The sequence below is a fragment of the Toxoplasma gondii genome, chromosome X, assembly GCF_000006565.2.
Source record: "Toxoplasma gondii ME49 chromosome X, whole genome shotgun sequence".
Lineage (NCBI taxonomy): Eukaryota > Apicomplexa > Conoidasida > Eucoccidiorida > Sarcocystidae > Toxoplasma > Toxoplasma gondii.
In genome coordinates, this window is record NC_031478.1 from 320,045 (window position 1) to 339,351 (window position 19,307).

The 19,307-nt window shown below is 50.2% G+C and overlaps 2 protein-coding genes across 2 annotated transcripts; one reads left to right on the plus strand and one right to left on the minus strand.

The window, feature by feature from the left end:
• Positions 1-3,791: 3,791 nt before the first annotated feature.
• On the plus strand, positions 3,792-8,769 carry TGME49_228410 (Tubulin-tyrosine ligase family protein; the record flags this gene model as incomplete). The annotated part of the gene is made up of 5 exons (XM_002366422.2): positions 3,792-5,860; positions 6,151-6,497; positions 6,829-7,010; positions 7,620-8,354; positions 8,728-8,769. The coding sequence occupies 5 exons, from the start codon at positions 3,792-3,794 to the stop codon at positions 8,767-8,769; spliced, it is 3,375 nt and encodes a 1,124-aa protein (XP_002366463.2).
• Positions 8,770-9,746: 977 nt separating this feature from the next.
• TGME49_228400 (WD domain, G-beta repeat-containing protein) lies at positions 9,747-18,169 on the minus strand (the record flags this gene model as incomplete). Its single annotated transcript, XM_002366421.1, has 16 exons — positions 9,747-10,601; positions 11,009-11,077; positions 11,548-11,616; positions 11,892-12,060; positions 12,312-12,426; positions 13,170-13,277; positions 13,716-13,827; positions 14,003-14,055; positions 14,403-14,457; positions 15,131-15,183; positions 15,530-15,614; positions 15,828-15,947; positions 16,479-16,547; positions 17,012-17,117; positions 17,569-17,620; positions 18,061-18,169. The coding sequence occupies 16 exons, from the start codon at positions 18,167-18,169 to the stop codon at positions 10,047-10,049; spliced, it is 1,899 nt and encodes a 632-aa protein (XP_002366462.1). The 3' UTR covers positions 9,747-10,046.
• Positions 18,170-19,307: the final 1,138 nt, after the last annotated feature.

Below are 19,307 nucleotides of genomic sequence, written 5' to 3' on the forward strand. Positions count from 1 at the left end.
CCGAGGTCCCACTGCAGATCTCTCTTCTCGCCACATTTCATTCCTCAGAAAAGGAAGGCATCAATTGATTTGAGCGAATGGTTGCTACCAGGAAACGTTTCTGAAAAACGACCCGTTTTCTCATTCAGCAACGAAAAGACTTAGTTCTAAGGAAAGGCTTGGTAGCTCACAAAGGCCTAGTTCCCCCCATCGAGGACGATTGGAGGCACACCGGAACCTCCAGCGTTTTCTGGTTGTTGAGGTGCTTCAACCTAGCACAGAGCAACAGAACATGACTGTGCGCACAAAGTGCCACCGGCTTTTTGGTGTCGCAAACGACCCATCCAAAAACTTTCGTTGCCGCTTTCTGTTCGGAGCACCATGCACTATGTGTGGCAGCATTACGGGGTTGAGGCGACCTCGGTAGTTCGTGAATACTGCCATACTAACAACACCATCCTTTAGTAGTTCAGTCAGTGTTCCAGCTGCGTCTTACGGGACAACTACCAGACTGTAACACGAATCTCTAGCTAATGAAAACCATATGCACCCTGGCATGTTGCGACTCAAGCGTGACTTAATTCTCTTTGGGGCAATGCCAGTCTGTGGACCGGAGCATCGTTTTGCTTGTCTCGCTCCAATTCACAACGCGTTGTGGCCCTTCACTGCGCTCAGTTTGGATTTCGCTGAGAAGTTAAACCCAGGATTAACTGCAAGACGTCAGCGATTCACGCTCACTGAGACTATAGTATCATGAAGCAGCTTACCGGTCCTTGACGTCGCTTTCAAGCACCCATACCCATAGCCACACGCACCTTCATTCCCATCAGAACGTGCGCAAGCCTGGTCAGCATCTAAATATATGCTACTGACATTACTGGCTTTCACGCAAGCCTCAACCTCCCAGAAACCATGTGTAATGAACAGCCTTTTATTTGTTGGAATCACCGTCCACATCGTTTCAGATTCGAGCACCTAAAACGGCGATGCCATTGGAACAATCAGGTTAACGTCGAAGCGCCAGCACAGCGAGCAACTGAATCGAAAAGTGCATCTTCTTTTGGTCCTCCCACTATGTTTATGTATTGGTTAATGCTATACACCGTCTTATGTAGTGCCTAACTGAGGTTTATATATGCTCCGTTGTCGCTGTTTTACAGGCGAACGCCTGTACCCACCGAAACATGAATCCTGCTACTGAAACGGAATGTCATACAGAGTGTAGTTGCATGCATAGAACGTGAAACAGTTGAGCATTGTTTCCATCCTGACATAACGTGTTTTGTGGGGGGTCCGCACTACGCCGATCAGAACCCTCCTGATTCGCATAAGCCTGTCAAAACAGACGATGAACAATGCGTGCGGACCGGTGCCGTTCTACGAGCACACGACCAGTGTAGGGCCTGAGAATGTGAATGTTACGGTAGGACACTCTCAGTTGGTGTATTTACATAAACGCTCTAGTCTTTTGCTAAGGGGACTGAGGGTATAGGCTGGACGAAGGCAGGTATTCAAGAGGTACATTCCTTGTAATAACAGAGAAACATGTGTCGGAGCGTAACGGTCACGCGCAAGCTGCAGCGGTAACTGGAACTCTACAGCGATGTGACGCATTATTGCGTACAAATGGGGGCGTCCGCCAGACAGATCATGACGAAATACTTTCCTGTAGCTGCTGTTAGCACCAAAATGAACCACGTCTGGCAGCACACTCCACCCTCAGGCAAGATGCGACCTTGCAGGTGGCCGGGTCGCACTCCATGAGACGGAAGGGCCATGAAAATTGTTGTTCAAGGAACGAAGACGGGCAAAGGCCTTGACGGAAACTCTGTATTAGCTTACTTTAATACCGGGTGCTGGAATTATGTCGGGGTCATTTTCAGAAAGAGAAATAACCGAATAGAGCGACGTTGGGCGCAGCTTGAGGGGCAACATAAAATTCGGCATGCAAACAAGGCCCACGCCCCTCCTACAACATTCCTGAGGTCGGCTTCCCTACAGTCCCGTCACAGAGACATGCCACTTCAGTCTTACCATAGTGAAAACGGGGGCACGAGACGAGATGGGGTCGTTCTGACCCACAAAGAAGGTCTTCTAAAGCGTATGTGGCTGCGTATGGCTGAGGATGGCAAGTAAATGAGTCTGGCGCGTCTCTGGGTGCCATGGATGTATTTGACTACATGCATCCGAGAGTCGGAACGTGTGGAGGAAGGGAAAGCAGGTGTGGCCTCGGAAAACTGCCAGAGCAGCTGAGAGTCTCAAAACAGGTGCAAGAAACAGCGGAGAGAGCCAGTGCAACGCCCTTACCGCTAACAACTGAATCCAAACTCCGGCTCAATCTGCCAACAAAGGAGGCAATATACGATCTCGGTAAATGGCAATGCCTTCAAACTACCAACTAGAAACACTTGCGCTAAAAGATTGGGTGGACTGTTTGTCCTTTAGCTGTGACACATTCCACTTTTGAACTCCTCTATGGGTCTTTGCAACAGCAGTATTTCAGAGTTGCCGTTGTTCGCTGCTTGCTAAATGGCGTAGACTAGTCTTTGAGCCCAACGCGATATACTTACGAAGGTGATCGAACTGCAAGTGACAAATTTGCCGTGGGCCTAGGGTGTATTGTGGATTTCCTATCCCACAGTTGACCCGCCTCGCATACTATTATCACTTGCATGCTTGCCATGTGTGGTGTAATTTTAGAAGGCCCCCAGCTCCACGAACTAAAGCGCAAATTACTGGAGTCTCTCCAAGCAGCGGCCAGTCCCTCGCGACAGAGTCGTCAGGAAGTGATTCGTCTTCTCAGTCTTGTAGAGCTCGAGATCAGGGAGAGAGAGTCATGTGCTCACATGATCAACAACATACTCACAATCCAGTCTGCGCCAGAAGCGCCCAAAGCCGACGGTTATTCTTCGCCTGCAGGGATTAGAGGGGCAACCGACCGCCTAAGCAAGGATCCAGCCAGTGGACGCGAGGTCCTTGAAAAGCGAGAACACAACGTCACTCCCCCGAAACTCACCTATGATCAGGAGAAGTCGAAGTTGTCACGTGATTCACGTATGCAGTCGACCGTTTCCACATTCGCAGTAAGCGCTAACATACTCGTACTCGTGTAACCGACAGTGTGAAATACCGAAGCTTTAGATGACTTGAGCAGAGGTGGTGTGCGATATCTAAAATTTGCGAGCCGGTGTGACAACCAAAAATTTCAACCAGTAACCACGATTGAGACTTTCCTAGTCGTACAAGGCAGTGTCGGAACAAGACCGAGTCCGTCACACACTGGCTCGTGTGGTACTTGAGTGAAAATTGACTATTCAAACATGACAAGCAATTGTGAATTCGCATGGCCTTCACTGTGTAACAACCTGACGTTCAAGAAGGCTGATTCTTAATGAGTCATGAACAAAGTGTTTTTGCTCGGACGCCGGTGTTGCTTCGTTCCGTTTTTTTCAAAGGCACTGGAGAAGAAGTTATTTGGCGAGGACGCGGGCTCGGTGAAGACGACACCTGCCCCTGCCGCTACGGTATTCGGCATTCATTCAGCGGCAAGGAACGAGGTCCGTCATTGTGATTCTTTGGCCCGTCTACTATTGTCACAAACCTTGCATCCCTCCCATATAACCACTGACGGAATACCAGAATAATCACGTTTGCATTCTTTGTCTCAGGTACCTTGTTCGCCTCCCCAGCGAAGAAAGAATTCAAAGAAAAAAAGTAAGAAGGAATCAGCACTCAGCAATCCAACTGCTGATGAGGCTGCCGCGCGTGAAAAGAAACAACGGTCCTGCAAAGTTGGCACTGTTCTCTCTCTTATGAACGGGGCCACAAAAAGACGTTGGCAACAATCTTGTTCAGTCGCAGTCGAGAAGTGGACGAGCAAGGGCGGTGCAATTTGTTCATCCAGGAGCACTGTGGCTGACGAAGCTGAGAAAGATTCAGGGTCAGAGGATAGGAAAACCATTTGTTCAATCGAGACTGCGGGTGGCCACGGACAATCTGCAAACTCCATTTGTTCCTTGAGACGATATGTCTCGTCACGAAGGACATCCGAGGAACGTGACACGCTTGAACTTGCGGAGGAACCAGCTACTCAACGCAATGGTTCGCATGATACGTCAGAGCCGTTTTCTGTACGGAACGAGCCACACATCCAGACTTCCAGCAAAAACAACCAATGTGTTACAGTTTCAGGTAAACGGGAGGCTCCGGATGATTTAAAGCTGGACAACTCTTCAGCTACTGGCACATTAGAAAACGTTGACAATGCAGAGACGAGTCGAAGAAGCAAAGATAAACGGTGCGCGAATGTGGATGCCCCAGTAGCGATAGTGTCGGATAAAAGTGTTTCTGGAGGTCAGTGCTTCTCCAGAGGAACTCGGCGATCGGCATCTGTCACTGCAAACTTCACTCCGGTCGCTCATGTGAGCAAAAAACGTTTGGAAGATGGGTTATGCCAGGAAGCCCACGACAACGGATCCAGCACAAGTAGAAGTTCCAAAAATCCGGACCTAGATTCTTTTTGTCGACGTCAAGAAACTCTTTCAGAATGCGGGCGGCAACGAACACGACAAGCTATTTCAGAGTCAGGGGAGGACAACAGGAAGGGGCTTCATCGCGCACGATCCATGTGTACAGCCTCTCTAGAACGCCATCGCCGTAGTCGGCTGGGAATCGACAGCAAACATGAAAGAAAACCGAGAGCAGGAAGAACGTGTCCATACGAAAGTACACGGGTTGCTGGAAGGGGAAATGGAGATGACGTCTCTCTTTTCCTTTTCGTCGACCATGAGTCGGCACATCAGTCTATCCGGAATTCAGCACAGGGCGCGATCGGCGCACTTGCTGCGGCTTTGGAGTCCATCCAAACACGCATACCCCCTGACTCAAAAGACGAAATTATACGACAAGAAGTAAACCCTGCCAGTGAGCTTCTAGTGGGATCAAGTGCGGCTCTCGGAATCGAGTACGAGAAGCCAAGAACTCAGGCTCAGTCTGGACATATGACGGTTCAACAGGAACAACGCTCAAACGATGAAAACAGTGGGGATGTTACAGGTGGCCGCTCGGAGGACCAGTCGCAAGACAACTGTCACTGCAGCGATCTTGATGTCGAGGACTTTCTAGAAAACCAGAGATATAACGAACAACAGTCAAAAATAAAGGACGAAAAACATACACCCTCTTCCACACCGCCAGCCGAAGCTACAATGGAAACCGTCTATAGGTTGTTAGCTGTTGTCGATGCCCATCGTACGAGAAACATAAACCACCAATCCCAAGGCAGTCTTGTACCTAATCCGCCTTGCGATTTGGCGTGGAAGATAGAGATGGGCAACGACGACCTGGTTGACGCAGTCAACCAAACTATATCGATAAAGCAAAAGGACGGTGAGGAATGTCACGACAATATCATCATCATCCCTGAAAGAGGTCCCGAGATTTGGACCGACTGTGTGCCGCCTACATTGTCAAATCAATCGCAAAGAGCGTATCAGTGGGACGCCATGTGTCGTCCAGCGTCGCTGATAACCGGGACAGAAACTGATTCCAGTGTGGCGGTGTCGTTGGGGCTGTCCAAAAACTGTCAAAGTAGCTGCAGACCTCCATCTGCGGAGACGGAGCTGATGCGAGATTACTACCGGCACTTCCCGACTCTAGGTGATCTGTTAACAGAACCTGACCGATCAAAGCACTGTGACATATTCAAGGAAATCCTCGTCAGCAATGGCAAATGCTGCGCGGACATCCAAACAGCTGCAACACTTTCACCCAGCATAAAAGGCGACGAAAATACCACAAAATCCCAACTCGGAGACATCCTTCATTCTCGGTATTTCAAGGTTGAGAAAAGTCGGCCGGAGGTCTACAGGATTGTTAGCAGGTCAGCAAGCTGTGTCGCCCTTTCATACTAATCTCCAGATGTACATTTATACGTGCATAGTAACTATGTCCTGAACTCGCGGAAAGTGGAACCAAATCAGAAGGGAGCAGATCCAGCGTGATGAGCTGTGGATGTGGCAGTGAATGTGGCAATCTGAGGAAAACCTCGCGAATATGATGGGGTGTGCGAAGCTAAAAGCCAACACGCTCACAAAGCAAGGTTCTCTATCGACAGGGCATCCATGTGATTCACAGGTATGGTAATTCCCAACTGTCTGTGTTTGTTCACAGCGCTTTTCAAAAGGTTGGTGGCTGGAAGACGCTCCCTGAGACACCTCACTGGGAGTATGCATGGAACTTGCTATGGACGTGGCACCGGCCGCGAATCGATTACAACCGACTTCTGTCATTCCAGAAAGTTAACCACTTCCCTGAAAGCAGACAGTTGACTAGGAAAGACAACCTGAAAAGGTGCATCGAACGGTTTCAGAAAGCTGCTGGTCGGCGAGCGGAGCACTTCCGCATCATTCCCAAGACATTCTTGCTGCCAAAAGAGTATACAGCCATGGTCTCGGAGATGTGCGAAATGTCCGATTGTCCAACTAAGCAGAAGCGCGTGTGGATTTGCAAACCCAAAGGTGGGTCCAATGAATCGGGTACTGGGCATATAGGGATCGACGTTTAAGTGTGTGTTTTTCTACGGTTAAGCGTTGAGGGCGATTCGGGGACGGAACGTGCACGCTCACCGCGTTTCCGCCGACGTTTTTTCGGGGTTCGGTCCCATGATCTTCTTATGGAGCTGTGTCCCGAATTTCCGTGTGGAAACTTCTTTAGGAGGCAAACATTGGCACCTTCGTGGCTCGAGCAAAAAGCAGCTTCATTTTTGTACCAACCATGAGAAGAATCCCCTCATCAGCCTCTTATTTTGTGACGTGAGGAATGGTTGTCACGATGTCGAAACTGCTTCAGACAGCTCCAGGGGTCGAGGGATTTTCTTGACAAATTCTGTCGAAGACATTCGGTACACGGACAACCTTGTGGTGCAGGAATATATAGCCAATCCTCTGTTGCTGAACGGGCGCAAGTTCGATCTGCGCTTGTATGTGCTGGTGACTTCATTCAACCCGCTCGAGGCTTTTGTATACAAACAGGTGACTTTCGCACCCTGCGTCTCGTGACGCAGCACCAAAGTAGAGCGCCGATTCGTCGATTGCTTGCCACCTTCACGGCAGAATGGAACATCAAAGGGACAACATCTCATGTGCTGACTTAGGAGCGAGGTTACACATTTCCCTCAGAAAGACGGCAGGATGAACACCATCAGTTTCTTAGCTACGATGTGGTACAGTGTTTGTTCGGGAAGCAGGGTCGCCACACACGATTGGAAACTTTATTCTAAGCATTCGAAAGACGACGACACTAGCACAAAAACCGCTATCTCATTCAAGTCTTCTTTGACGCTTCAAAACCGTGGAACCTGGTACTGTGCTTAGCGTCACCATATTTTCAGCACATGGGAAAATAGAACAGCCGTAGAACCGTAGTCAACAGACACATACATGATAATGCATGCAGATTTATGCGTGTGGTACTTTACAGTGTATCGTATGCATATGCGGGGGCTTGCGCATGCAGAGATGAGGAATCGGCCTCAAGCCGTCATCCTGTTCCAAAGCTCAAAGCCGTTTCCACATTATGCATATTAGTGAGGCGTTGCATAGCTTTTGAGACTGTGTTTACACGCTCTTGTGCGCCTACAGGGTTTTGCTCGAGTCGCTCGCGTCCCTTTCACGCTTGACCCTGAGCATCTCGACAACAGGTTCATGCACCTAACGAACGCAGCAATTCAGAGCGAATGGCAAGAAGTTTCCAGTGACTCGGACAACGATGCGGCGCCTCCCCGGTCTCCAGCGTCTGCGCTTTCTCCCTGGCGACATCGAACGTCGAAACAACGGAAGTCAGTTTTGGACTCGTCACCCCGAGGACGAGGAGTCCCCCGTTCTGAAGGTTTTGTGGGAGCATCCTTTACAGTTCTTGGCGTGGACAGTCATGGTGCTGAAGCAGAAGCTGAAAAAAGGAAGTACACGAAGAGATCGAGACCACAGGAGGAAGAGGATGAGGGAATCAGTAAAGGGAACCACGAAGCGAAAAATGAGTTTTCAAGTGAAGACAGCAAAATTCTGCTTGACGAACTGAGACAGCGACTCGAGCAAAATGGAGTCGACTGGGATGCTGTCTGGCAGAAGGTTCTGTTTGTCATTTTGAAAAGCCTGTCCTGCTGTGGAGACTCTATTCCTCACCATCCGAATGCATTCGAGCTTTTCGGCTATGATGTTCTTATTGATACCGATCTGAGGCCATGGCTTATTGAGGTTAATTCGTCGCCATCCATGGGTCAGGAGCACGAAGCTGACAGGAAAGTAAAACCTGGATTGATCGAAGACACCCTTCGGCTAGTCAATCCTATATCATACGACCGACTAAAACTCAGTGAGGTAAGGCCAGGACAGAATACACGATGATGGAGGAAAGAAATCTTACACCCGTGGCGGAAGCCACTTTATGATCAGTCTGAGACATCATATCCCTCATGGCTCCACGACTTTCTACGAACGTCCACAGGGTAATTCGTACCAAGCGCGTTTTTGAGTGAACCATCCGAAAGTCGCTTCTTGGTCTTCCTTGCCGTAGAGCTAAACAAAAGGAGCTATTCGGTGACAGAACAACGGAGCCTGAATGGCCATTTTAAGGAAGCGATGCACAATGGTATGGGTTGCTGCATAGCACCGATGCAGTTTGGATTGCTGTACACTGGAAGGGAAAGTTAACAAAAACACCCAAGCGTGCGCACCTCCACTTCTCTCTCAGCAGACGTGTGCCGTTGTTGCTGCTTGCATTGCTGGCAGATAATAGCAGGGAGGCTGAGTGAGGCAATGCCAAATGAAGCGCACCCAGTCCACGCATCTCCTCGACGTCCCCTTGGGCCATCGCATCAGAAAGGTGGGCCATCAGAGTCGCAGGACAGCGGCAGACAAGGCATGCTTACCCACCGACCGAAGCCTAGCGACGTTGACAAACCACCTGACCGTCGACGAACAATGAACAGACGCCTCTCGAAAGAGCAACACATAAGGGATCTCTGTGTTCTTTTCCGCAACGCACGACCTCGGGAATATGGAGAAATGCCAGCAAATCTCGGACAATATGAAAGAATTGCACCGTCAAAAATGTGGTGCCAACTTCAGACACTGATGCAGACAATCTGTGGGAGAAACCAGCAAAGCCCCTCATGAAAGGTCTAACGTTATGGAAACAGACAGCATTGTTCAGAAAAACTTTACCGTGTACATGGGTATGTTTTGCAACATTCACTGTGATATTTCAATCACTTCGTGGCCTCCAAGACGCGATTTTTGCCTTAAATGGTAAACGACGTGGCTATCAGTCGCAACTGGGAATTTGAGTTGCTGCGTTTCGGGACGCCGAAAATAGTGTCCTACCTATGAAATTGTTTGAATGTTGTGCAAACAACTGTGACTGCAAACCATGTTGGAAATCGTGGTTCCACAAGAACGGACGAACTCCTCGAGCGTTGAACTGGCGCATGCTTCATCATCAGTAGCATCTTCGGTGTTCTAAATGACACGTCTAGACTACCATCCGCCCTAAACACTGTACGAAATAAGCAGCGTCATCTATATTGCTCAGCTCTTCCATGCGTATGGACTGGCTGGTGTTGCCAGTCTGCTAAACGTGTGGCGGACTTTCCAAATTCTCCATTCCCACTGAGGAAGTGCTTCTTGCTCACTCTGCGTTCCTCACGAACTCGCGCGGAGAGCAGACTCTTGGTCCAGAAGCGAAGCGAGTACGCGCAGTTATTTCCATGTCCTGTCGGGAACCCCTTGAATGGTATGCAGAGATTCTGAATATCAAGAAGTACTTTTGGAGTAGAAATAGAAAAAAACTTCCCAAACGAGAACTGCATTTGATCCAGCATCAAAAACCTGCTTCAGCGTTCCCCGTGGTATCCGTGTCCCATCGGGACTTCGAAAGCCTTACAAATGGTTCTCAGCCTATTTCAAGAAGAGGGCACACGAACGCTTACAAGCCGTGCAGAGGACGAGTGAGTCGCGTCACCTCTGCCTGTTTCCATCCAGCTTAGTAACGATTTTGTTTTCCTCTTCTCTCTAGGAAAAAGCACTACGTAGTTCATCCAAATCTTCATCATCATCGTCGTCACTTTTCGGCTCGAACGGCGTCGGGAAATTCTTCTTCGGTGGAACAACAGAGCCACCCAGTGCGGACGCCGAAGTTTGAGCGGCGCTGCCAGGTTCCTCGTCTTTCGTAATTCGTGAGCCCATGAGATCGTCCCCAGAAAGCGCACATCGTCCTTTCCCTCTCCCGTTCGCATCATTCACATGTACACTTCTCTCCGGAGTGTCATAATCGTCTGACCTTAAGACACCGCGATCGTCCCTAGCACTGCCTGGACTGAGGCTGTTGCTGCTGCGCCCAATGGCCACCGGCTCATATCCTTGCGGATGTTGAGTCCCACACCATTTTTCACGAGGACAACCAGCATGCAGGGATTCACCATCATCCTCGTCGCGCGACGAAGAAAAATTCGCGATTTCATCTGCCTCTCTCCAGCCACCACTTCCCGTCTCTTCCCCGGAACGTTGCTCCACTGCAGCCGGTGGCTGCCAGAGACGAAGGTCCTGAGCTGGCGGAAGTCGCCATATCTGCATCAGGCAAAACAACAACAGGGCGAAGAATTCCAGCGTTTGTGCCTTCGGTACTTTATCAGGCACTACCGAGAGCGGTATACGCCTGGAAGAGAGAATTACACACTCCTAGTGCATGCGGACGTCAAGGAAAGTACCTACGAAAGGGTCAGACAACGGGAGGGTCTACCCTTGGGTTCTCCCACTCGGTAACACCTTCTTACACTCCCGTCCGGGCTTCTAATGCCCCATACACAGACGACATGCACAAGCATACAAAGCTTGCTTTACTCTTCTTGGCTATCGAAGACAAATGACACAGCGGGGAATTGAATGAGAACCTCCATCCATGTAACGTTTTCCAAATTAGGCAGAATTTCAAGATGACGACTCTGCCGCCCTCTCAACAAAGCCCCTGCTCTCACCTTCGAGTTGCCACTGTCTCCTCCGGAAAGAACAATGTCACTTCTGTCTGTGAGCAACAGCTGGTGGACCTGAGAGTGGAAGAAGGGCACACAAGAGCACCTCACTGTGGGCTCCATCCCCCCCCACCTCTCGCTCAAAAGAAGCTACAACAAAGCATCACGTTTGTGCAATAACTCTTGTGCAAAAACAACTACGTCTTCAGAACCCAGCAGCAGCCAGCTCCATTGCAACATACGCGCCCTTAGTCCATTTGTTTCCACATCGAAACATGCAGGAGTGAAACATCGCATTTGCCTCACACAGAAGGCGTCACCTAGGACGCAAATGCCCTCCATGCAGCGTGATTCACCTGTCACACAACTGGAGGAAGAGATGGCATCAACGATCCAGGGACACCCCCGTGAGAGTGCGCCTCTTCTTCCGAGGCTCCCCTGTTCAGCAAATCACTACGTTCGACAGGCCCACTTTAACTGTGGACTGAGAAAGCAATCAGGCTCATTCGGAAGGAATCAGGACGGTAGGAAGGACGCAAACTCACCCCTCCGCCATGTGCCTCCCATACGCAGAGAGGCTGTCCGCTTTCAATCGACCACCACGCGATCGCCGGCTGCGCAGGCAACAGAAAAGAAACGATCGATAGATCGTGCACATGAGAAGCGTTATGGGGCTTCCTGCTTTCATTTCTACGCCACCGGCTGCTTACAGCTTCACGCATTTCTCCTTGTTAATCGCCTCTGCTCTCAAGACATGTTATTTGGATCCCTTTGCTGACTGAACATCCTTGGCCTGGAGCCGCTACTCTTGACCGCTGCCAGAGGTGCCTGTTGCGCTGTCAGTTCTTCTCCTTTCTATCGTTCTCTTCTGAGGTCGTTCACGTCTTACATCGTAGCCGACGAGAAGTCGCTTCTCCTTTGGGTCGTAGACCATGGATAACACAGGGGACGGGTTCTCTTTTAGCGTTAGAACGGCGACTTTCGAGAACTTCTGTTCAGTCCGCCTCTGCTCCACGCTAATCACCGAGACGTACTCTCCATGACCTAGGAACATGTACCTGAGAAGCCGGAAAAACGAGAAAAGAGCTCAAGATCTACACCAACGAGGCCACGCAGGAGGTGGGCTTCGTGAGGTGAATCATTATTGTCAGGCTACTCGCTACGACACGTAACGCCATCAGGGAGACGGAGACAAACGAACAGTTGTTTGTGTCGGTCTGGATGCTAGAAAACGTCCAGCACTTTCTCTCGTCGTGAGTTAGAGAATGACACAGGAAAACCTTCCATATTTCTCCTTTTCTGTCCTTACTGTTTATCAACAATCAGCGTCTCCACAGGATAAACCGGGTGGACGGTAAGACCTTGAATGAACGAAGGGGGATTGCTTTTCACGGCATATACAAGGACTTGTCCACCCGACGTTCCTGCACAAAAAACGAGCGAACCGGGCACTATGTGGTCGATATTCACTCAGCCGGTGAAACGAAATAAACGCAGTCTTTTCATCGACAGAAACGGTTTGTCGACGCCAGCTTCGCGGTCCAATCTTGACAACACTCAGCGGGGGGAGGGGGGTTTCCCGTGACAACGCCTCTCACAATTCTGATTGTTTTGCATACAAAGGCAAGCTAGCTTGTCGTCGTCTCCAAAACGGAACGCCTTTCGTCTCCACTGGAATGGACGGATGACGAATCGCTGCCCGACAATACTAACCTTTCCTGTACGCTCCTGGACGTTCCCTCATACGTGTTCATGCTAATGGTCCCCATGATTCCTGCATAGTGGCTTCCTTGGACCTAGCCCAGCTACTTGTATTGGGTGGGGATGAGGTCTTTGATCTCCATAAACCCCTACAGATCATCGCGGGGCCGCCAGAGGCTCGCTTAGCTAAGCTCGTTCCTTCTGTAAAAGCAGACGCCTGTTACCTTGCCTGGCATACATCTCAAGTGTTGCAGGTATCCCTTTGCTGTTTCGAATTTAAGCTTCGTCAACTGCGAGCGTGCTCAGACTGCGTTGACGATACGTCTGCAGACGAAGTCACGCACGCCGTATCTTTTCAAGTTGCTGCGGAGAGCACCAGTTCTCTTCCCATTGAAACTTAACAAAGAACGACTTCCTGTGCGGGATAACAACCAGAAAACGCCACTTTTCAAAACATAATACTCACCTAGATACACCGTGTCATTCTCGTCGTCGAAGTGTCCCACAGTCAGGTGCGCTCCACTTCCCAGCCGCCGCGTCATCCGCCCTCCTGAGAGCATTTGATGTGTGGTGACTGTAAAGGGGAGGAGGCACATGCACAAGAAAAGACAAACTTCTTAGTCTTTAATTGCTATGGGTTTACAGAAGTAAACGAACAGCTACTGCCATGAACTAAAAGAGAGGATATTTTTACCTGCGAAGTAATCCGCCTTGAAAAACATAATTAGGAAGCCAACAACGGCCCTACAAAACGTCCGACTCCACAAATGCCTACTGTCTGGCCACGAACGATCCGCAGGGGGGAGGATGGGGGAGGACGGGGAAGGCAGACCGGCACATCAATTTCGGTGAGCACATTGCTGCTTGTGAATCGAATTGCAACAAAGCTACAGGACGGACAACAAAGTATCACGAGGCTTCGTCACAATGGGAAAGCCACCCTGTTCCCACAGTTGAAACTATTCAGTGAAGACATCGAACTGGGGCATAGGCGCTCGCGGACTTCACTTACTATCGATGACGCGAATGGCGCCGTCGAAGCCAAGAGACAGAAGCCGCTTCTGTTTTGATTTTCCTGGTGCCAAATGCATGACAGCTGCCGTGTGGAGGTCAAGTTCCTTCACCTAAAACGGCCAGCATAGACGCATAAGACAAGAAACACATAGCGGGTAGGTCCGAACTCGCGCGTCTTCCGAGTCTTAGAAGAACAGCATGTGGGCAGAAGCAACAATAGCCCCTCACGGAGAAGCGAAAAATCGCATGCTGGTAGTCAACACCAAAATACTTTTCTGTCCTCACCTTCTCAAGTTTCAACTCATCCGCGTCCAAAATGTACACCGAAACCTTGCCGTCTGTAAAGACACGAACACGCAGTTGAGCGACCAGAGTCACACATTGGTAAGTCTCCTCGTGTGCACCGTTTCTGTCCCATGAAACAGAAGTAGGCAGCAGCGATATAGTCGACATGTAGGCAGCGTATCATTGAATAATACTTATACATGGAGATATAGGCTCTCTGACGTCATCGAAGGATGCCTGCTCTCTTGGCAGCTGTAGGCCGCTTGGGCTGTCGTTGACCATGGAGCTACTTCCAGCTTCGCCACTCCCCCGCATCACTGAAGGAATCGCGAGCTTCGCGTGTTGAAATCTTTTTCTAGCACAGAGGTCCTCTCTTGCACTCAGATGAGTATTTTCTTACCGTCCTGCCCGACAAAGAGCTGATTGCTCGGCTCATCGTAGAACATGCAGCGAACCTAAATACGAGCATCAACCACTTACATGCGAAGTATCATCATGCGCTTGATTGGCGAAAAAAGAAACTCATCAGAAGAGAGACAACACGAAGCCAAACACGCCACCACTGTGGTAGAATGAGTCCACCCGTTGATTGCACGCGCAAACACGACGAGAAGGAGGCAGCATCGTCAAGCAGATCGCTTTTCGCCGCCCCCGACGTTTTCTCTCCTCACGAAAGTCCCTCCTTTCCGCCTTCTCTGCTACATAAGTCCAAGCAGAAGGAACAGTCTGCATCCTGCTAGTCTCTGAACGGCATTTCCAGTTTTCAGGGAAAAAAACCGATTCACAACGAAGGGTGTACATCGACAACGCTAGCAATTCCTGTTCCCTACACTGGATGAGTCTTTGAAAGGATTGTACAGGCAAGCTGTTGGGCTCCAAGTTTTGTTGCCCACCATCCGGAAGAGACGGTAACTATGATATTGTACTACCAGTATAGAACGCTTCAGCTCTTCCTGCAATAACCAGAAGGGTAGAGCCTCGACTGACGCAAGTGGAAGCAAGGACGACATGCTTTGAAAGAAATTCCCTCGTCAACAGATCCCAAACGAGCAATAAGAGGAGGCCCGAACGAAAACAATGGATATCTTGTGCATTGAGGACAGAAAATTGCCCATCAGGGGTCCTTACCTTTGGCTGCGTCTTGATGCATTGCATAAGGGATGGTGAGTCCATGTTGCAGTCTGCAACAAGGAATGCATGCCACAGAAATGAAATGCGTTTAAGGGGAAAGTTCAAGGAGAAAGAATCGTCACAGGAACCTCATTAAAAAAACTATCGTGGGAATTCAAGAGATGGAGACCCAAGCGTTGTGTCTCCCATTGCCTGCCTTCCTGGAAGAACGCTGGTCGTCTGGGACTAGACCTGGGAGGTTTCACACGACTTGTCCAATCCAGCTCAGAAGCCACTCCCAGCGAAGATCAGAAACCACCACTGACAGAAACACGACTTTCGAAACCTTCGACGACCACAAGAGAAGCACATATGCTTCTGCCACGTGTAAGCTTTCACGATTGAGAGCAGACATACCTACTGCCCAGACATTGATCATGCCGAACTCGTCCGGCTCGACAAGACTCCACAGGCGTCCGAGACGTGATAAGCCTGTTTTATCCTGGACAGCGAGGCAACACCACACGCACAGGATTTCGTCTTGTTGGAGGTGAGCGACAGAGGAATAAAGTCGACAGCTGATGTACGAACACGAGAAGCTCGAACAGAGAGGGTGAAGAGAAATGCTTGAAGGCGCATTCTCTACAGTGTCTCTCGGAGAGATCGTGCTAATCAAGCTGTTTTGGTTCAGCCTCCGAAGCATAAGAAAACCTACCTCATGACCAACGATTATGACCCGGTTCGAGCGTGAGTAGACAAGTGAAGAGACGGCGAAGCGCTGTGCTCCCGTGTTGCACACGCACCACGGCCGCAACGGCGGGATGTTCAGACTGGCCTGGAAATATCAGAAAGGAATCAGGATAGGCACGAGAGAATATCGAATGCACGAGCCGTCCGACCTCTGCACCCGTGTACACTCAAGGCAGACATTGCGCTGCCAAATGAGGGTACAAGCGACCCTTAACACGATGGAGCAACTTCCCACGCATCGCACGCAGTTTGGCCGATCAAGGCGTCTTCCGGTATGGTCGTGATGCCCCATGTGTGCAATAAAAGATACACTGATACGTCAAGGGAAACCGAAGAAGGGCCTGGTAGAGGACTCACCGAAACGGCTATCGTTTATTTGATGGTCTGTATTTCACGGCAAAACGCGGTGATTCTATGGCTCATACATGCTCACACGCCGCGGAAGGGTAGTGTTCATTAGCTGCAGAACCAACGCTCCAAGGAAGAAAGGTTTGCTTCCCTCCATTCTCTCCCACTGTTCCTTCCCAAACGTAGCCACGGTGAAAAACGCCGGTGGGATCTGTCTTCCACCTTCGCATTTGTGGCCCAACATGACACGAGACTCCAGAGAACACACCTGTTCACTGAAGAGGAGGAAATCGAGCAATGCCGGAGCGGTGCGCGTGTCTGGCCGTCGCAGGAGTTCCTGAAAAGCAAAGTCAAAAACAGTTCCATGTCTCTCGCTGTCTCTGAAACGCAGCACCGACTCAGAGGAGAGGTTTCGAATCTGCGCCTCCCCCCCCCCCCACCGTCACGTAGCCTAAGTTGAAGTGACACAGATATTCAGTGAAGAGAGGGTATTTAAGATGCGCAGATGACTCAAAAAATCTTACACAATCGAGTTCTAGAGTGTGTGAAAGAGAAATCCCATGTGCACGGAAACATCACTCGAGTCCCGACGGGACTCAGAAATGAGTTTCGGCGAAATAACAGAGAAGAACGCACTGTCAAAGAATGTGCGGCCCGGAGCCCTCGACGGAGAGACTATCCTAATCTACTACCGGGACGCGTTCGCTTGCTGCGGTGAGGTCGCGAAGTAGATGCGGAGGTGAGGTGAATGAAGACGCAAAAGACGGAGCAGGCCAGTCGTCAGAATTTCGAGATCCATACCAAGAGGAAATATTGCAACCTGTGTCGTCGATCCGCCAATAATCTGGGATCGTAGGGGGCACCGGCGAGCGTCTTGCCTGGAAGCGATGGCAGGGCGCAGTAGCCGCTGCAGAAAACAAAGACGCGGCACTAGTAGCGTCGCTTCTCGCGCAGTCTCTCCTCGCCCCGCTGGGGCGAGGAGTTCACCTTATTTCCACTGCAGATCTCGAAAAACGCCAGGCTTTACTGCCCAAGGTACATTTTATAGGCATTCCAGAACTTTGATTCAGGTTTCTTGCGCCAAGAAGAGCACCCTAGAGCCCTCCCACTGGGGGGAGAGTGTTTAGGGGCAAGTTGCTCCCGAATTTTCCCTTTTCGTTCGCGAAACCTGTAACACACGTCGCTGACTTGGTCCCGCCTCTCTCACGTAAACCGGTCGTCCTAAGAGAGGAACTTAGGGTATACGCTACGGCCTTGCGACTCGCGCAGCTGGGAACTCTTTCTACGCTGCAGCACCCATGTGCGGTCACTCTTCTGTATCAATGCGTTTTGCTCTGACAAACACGGGCAACACTTACTCCCGATCCAAGTCACGGTACAGCTGCGCGAACTGACTGTAACGACGCCACACTGAAGAAAAAACAGACGCCACACGAGATGAGGAGACTGATGAACTCCCTTGAAGCTCAAATGACGGAGGCAGAGGAACGGACTGAACTCGGAGAGACCGAACGGCAGTCTTCGCTTCTTTCCGCATGGCTAGCAGTTCGGCGCGTGGAATCTTGCCAAGCATATGGATGCGCGAATCCAGTAAAAACAACAAACACGGGCACTTGCGCACTCCCCAGAACATACGACCCGTTCATTGAAGGCGAAGATGCCGAAACGAGTTTTTAGCAGGACTAACATTCTGTCCGTGCGACAAAGGCTGCAATTTGCTTCCCTTTCCAGACTGAATAGGCATATTTATTCGCAGCGTTACCTCGCAGGCATATTTCGGCTTCCACATTCACGCTACTCTGGCATGCCGACCAGTACGAGGCCTGTAGCGACTTGCCACCGAGACGTACCATCCCACGAGAGCTTGCCGTACTCGACAGCAATTGCGTAGGCCACCGGCCCATTTTCCTCAGTGATCTGGTAGCTTGGGATTGCGACCTTCAGCCTCGAAACATCCATGTTGCCGCGAGTTTCACACCTCTTTGCACACGCCCGCAATGCCTGCTCCTTCCTCTGGAGCGGGATAGCGCCAGCTCTCGTGGATCGGGACAGATCTTCTTTGCCGGGCGTCGTTTAGACACACAAACACACCTCTCCTCTCCGCAACAGGAAAGAACTGACCGATAGACAAAACCACCGGATTCCGCGTTTGGTAGGACAGAAGTTTCGCCCCCAAGTTGCTCTACGCAAAAAAGGTCAACTCCAGTTATCTCGGTTCGCGAGGACCCTTCGGTCGCGGGCTTAGTTCCTCTGAGTGGCGAATTGAGATATGCAGAAATTCTATTTCGAGTTGAAGCAAACAGCCAATGACGAGATCGGCATATGAAGCAAGCGTCTACCGGACTCGGTTAGACACGCTGCATAACAGAGCGTTTCGGAGTCGAAAGACGGTACTCGACTGCCTGTTGTGTAACCACTGAAAATCCTTAAGCAAAATGTCGGCCAGAATAGGGTGTCTCGGGGACGAGTTGCAAAAGAGAATTTCAACCAAAACGGCACTGGTTCTCCTTCCAGTGACCCATTTCAGGTCGAGGAAATCCGAAGGCTTGCTTCAACAAACAGCACCCGCAAAAGCCAAAAAATGGTGGAACCAAAACAAAACGCTGTGTAGCTTAGGATGGGAAGACGGGCGCCAACGGGTTATATACACGGAATATGACAATAAGTCCAGAATGTGGTTTTTCTTGAAGCGGAGGTGTGCGTGGAACGAAGCATTGGAGAAATGACGCTTGGCGTGAGGAAACGATGCCACTGCAGGGTCTACTCCCGGTCCTCGGAACAAATGGCAGAGTCACACGCAGTGTCGCCTTTAGCTTCTGCTCAAGAGGAAGAAAGCAATAAACACAACGTCGTCCGAGATATCTTCCTGAGCAGGGGAGTTATGCCCAAGGGAGCTGGCCAGTTCATAATCAATCTATGTCCTTCGCCACTTCACACAGCACCGGGTCTACCAGAAACTAGAGTCCCACATATGAAACATTGTGTAACACATCCACAGTCGTCTCTTCCTTAGAATGTACTCAGAGAGCGAAAAGTTTTCATAATCCTTCCTCCACTACGCAGACAGCAGAAAAACAAAACTTTTCCAATGGTTTAG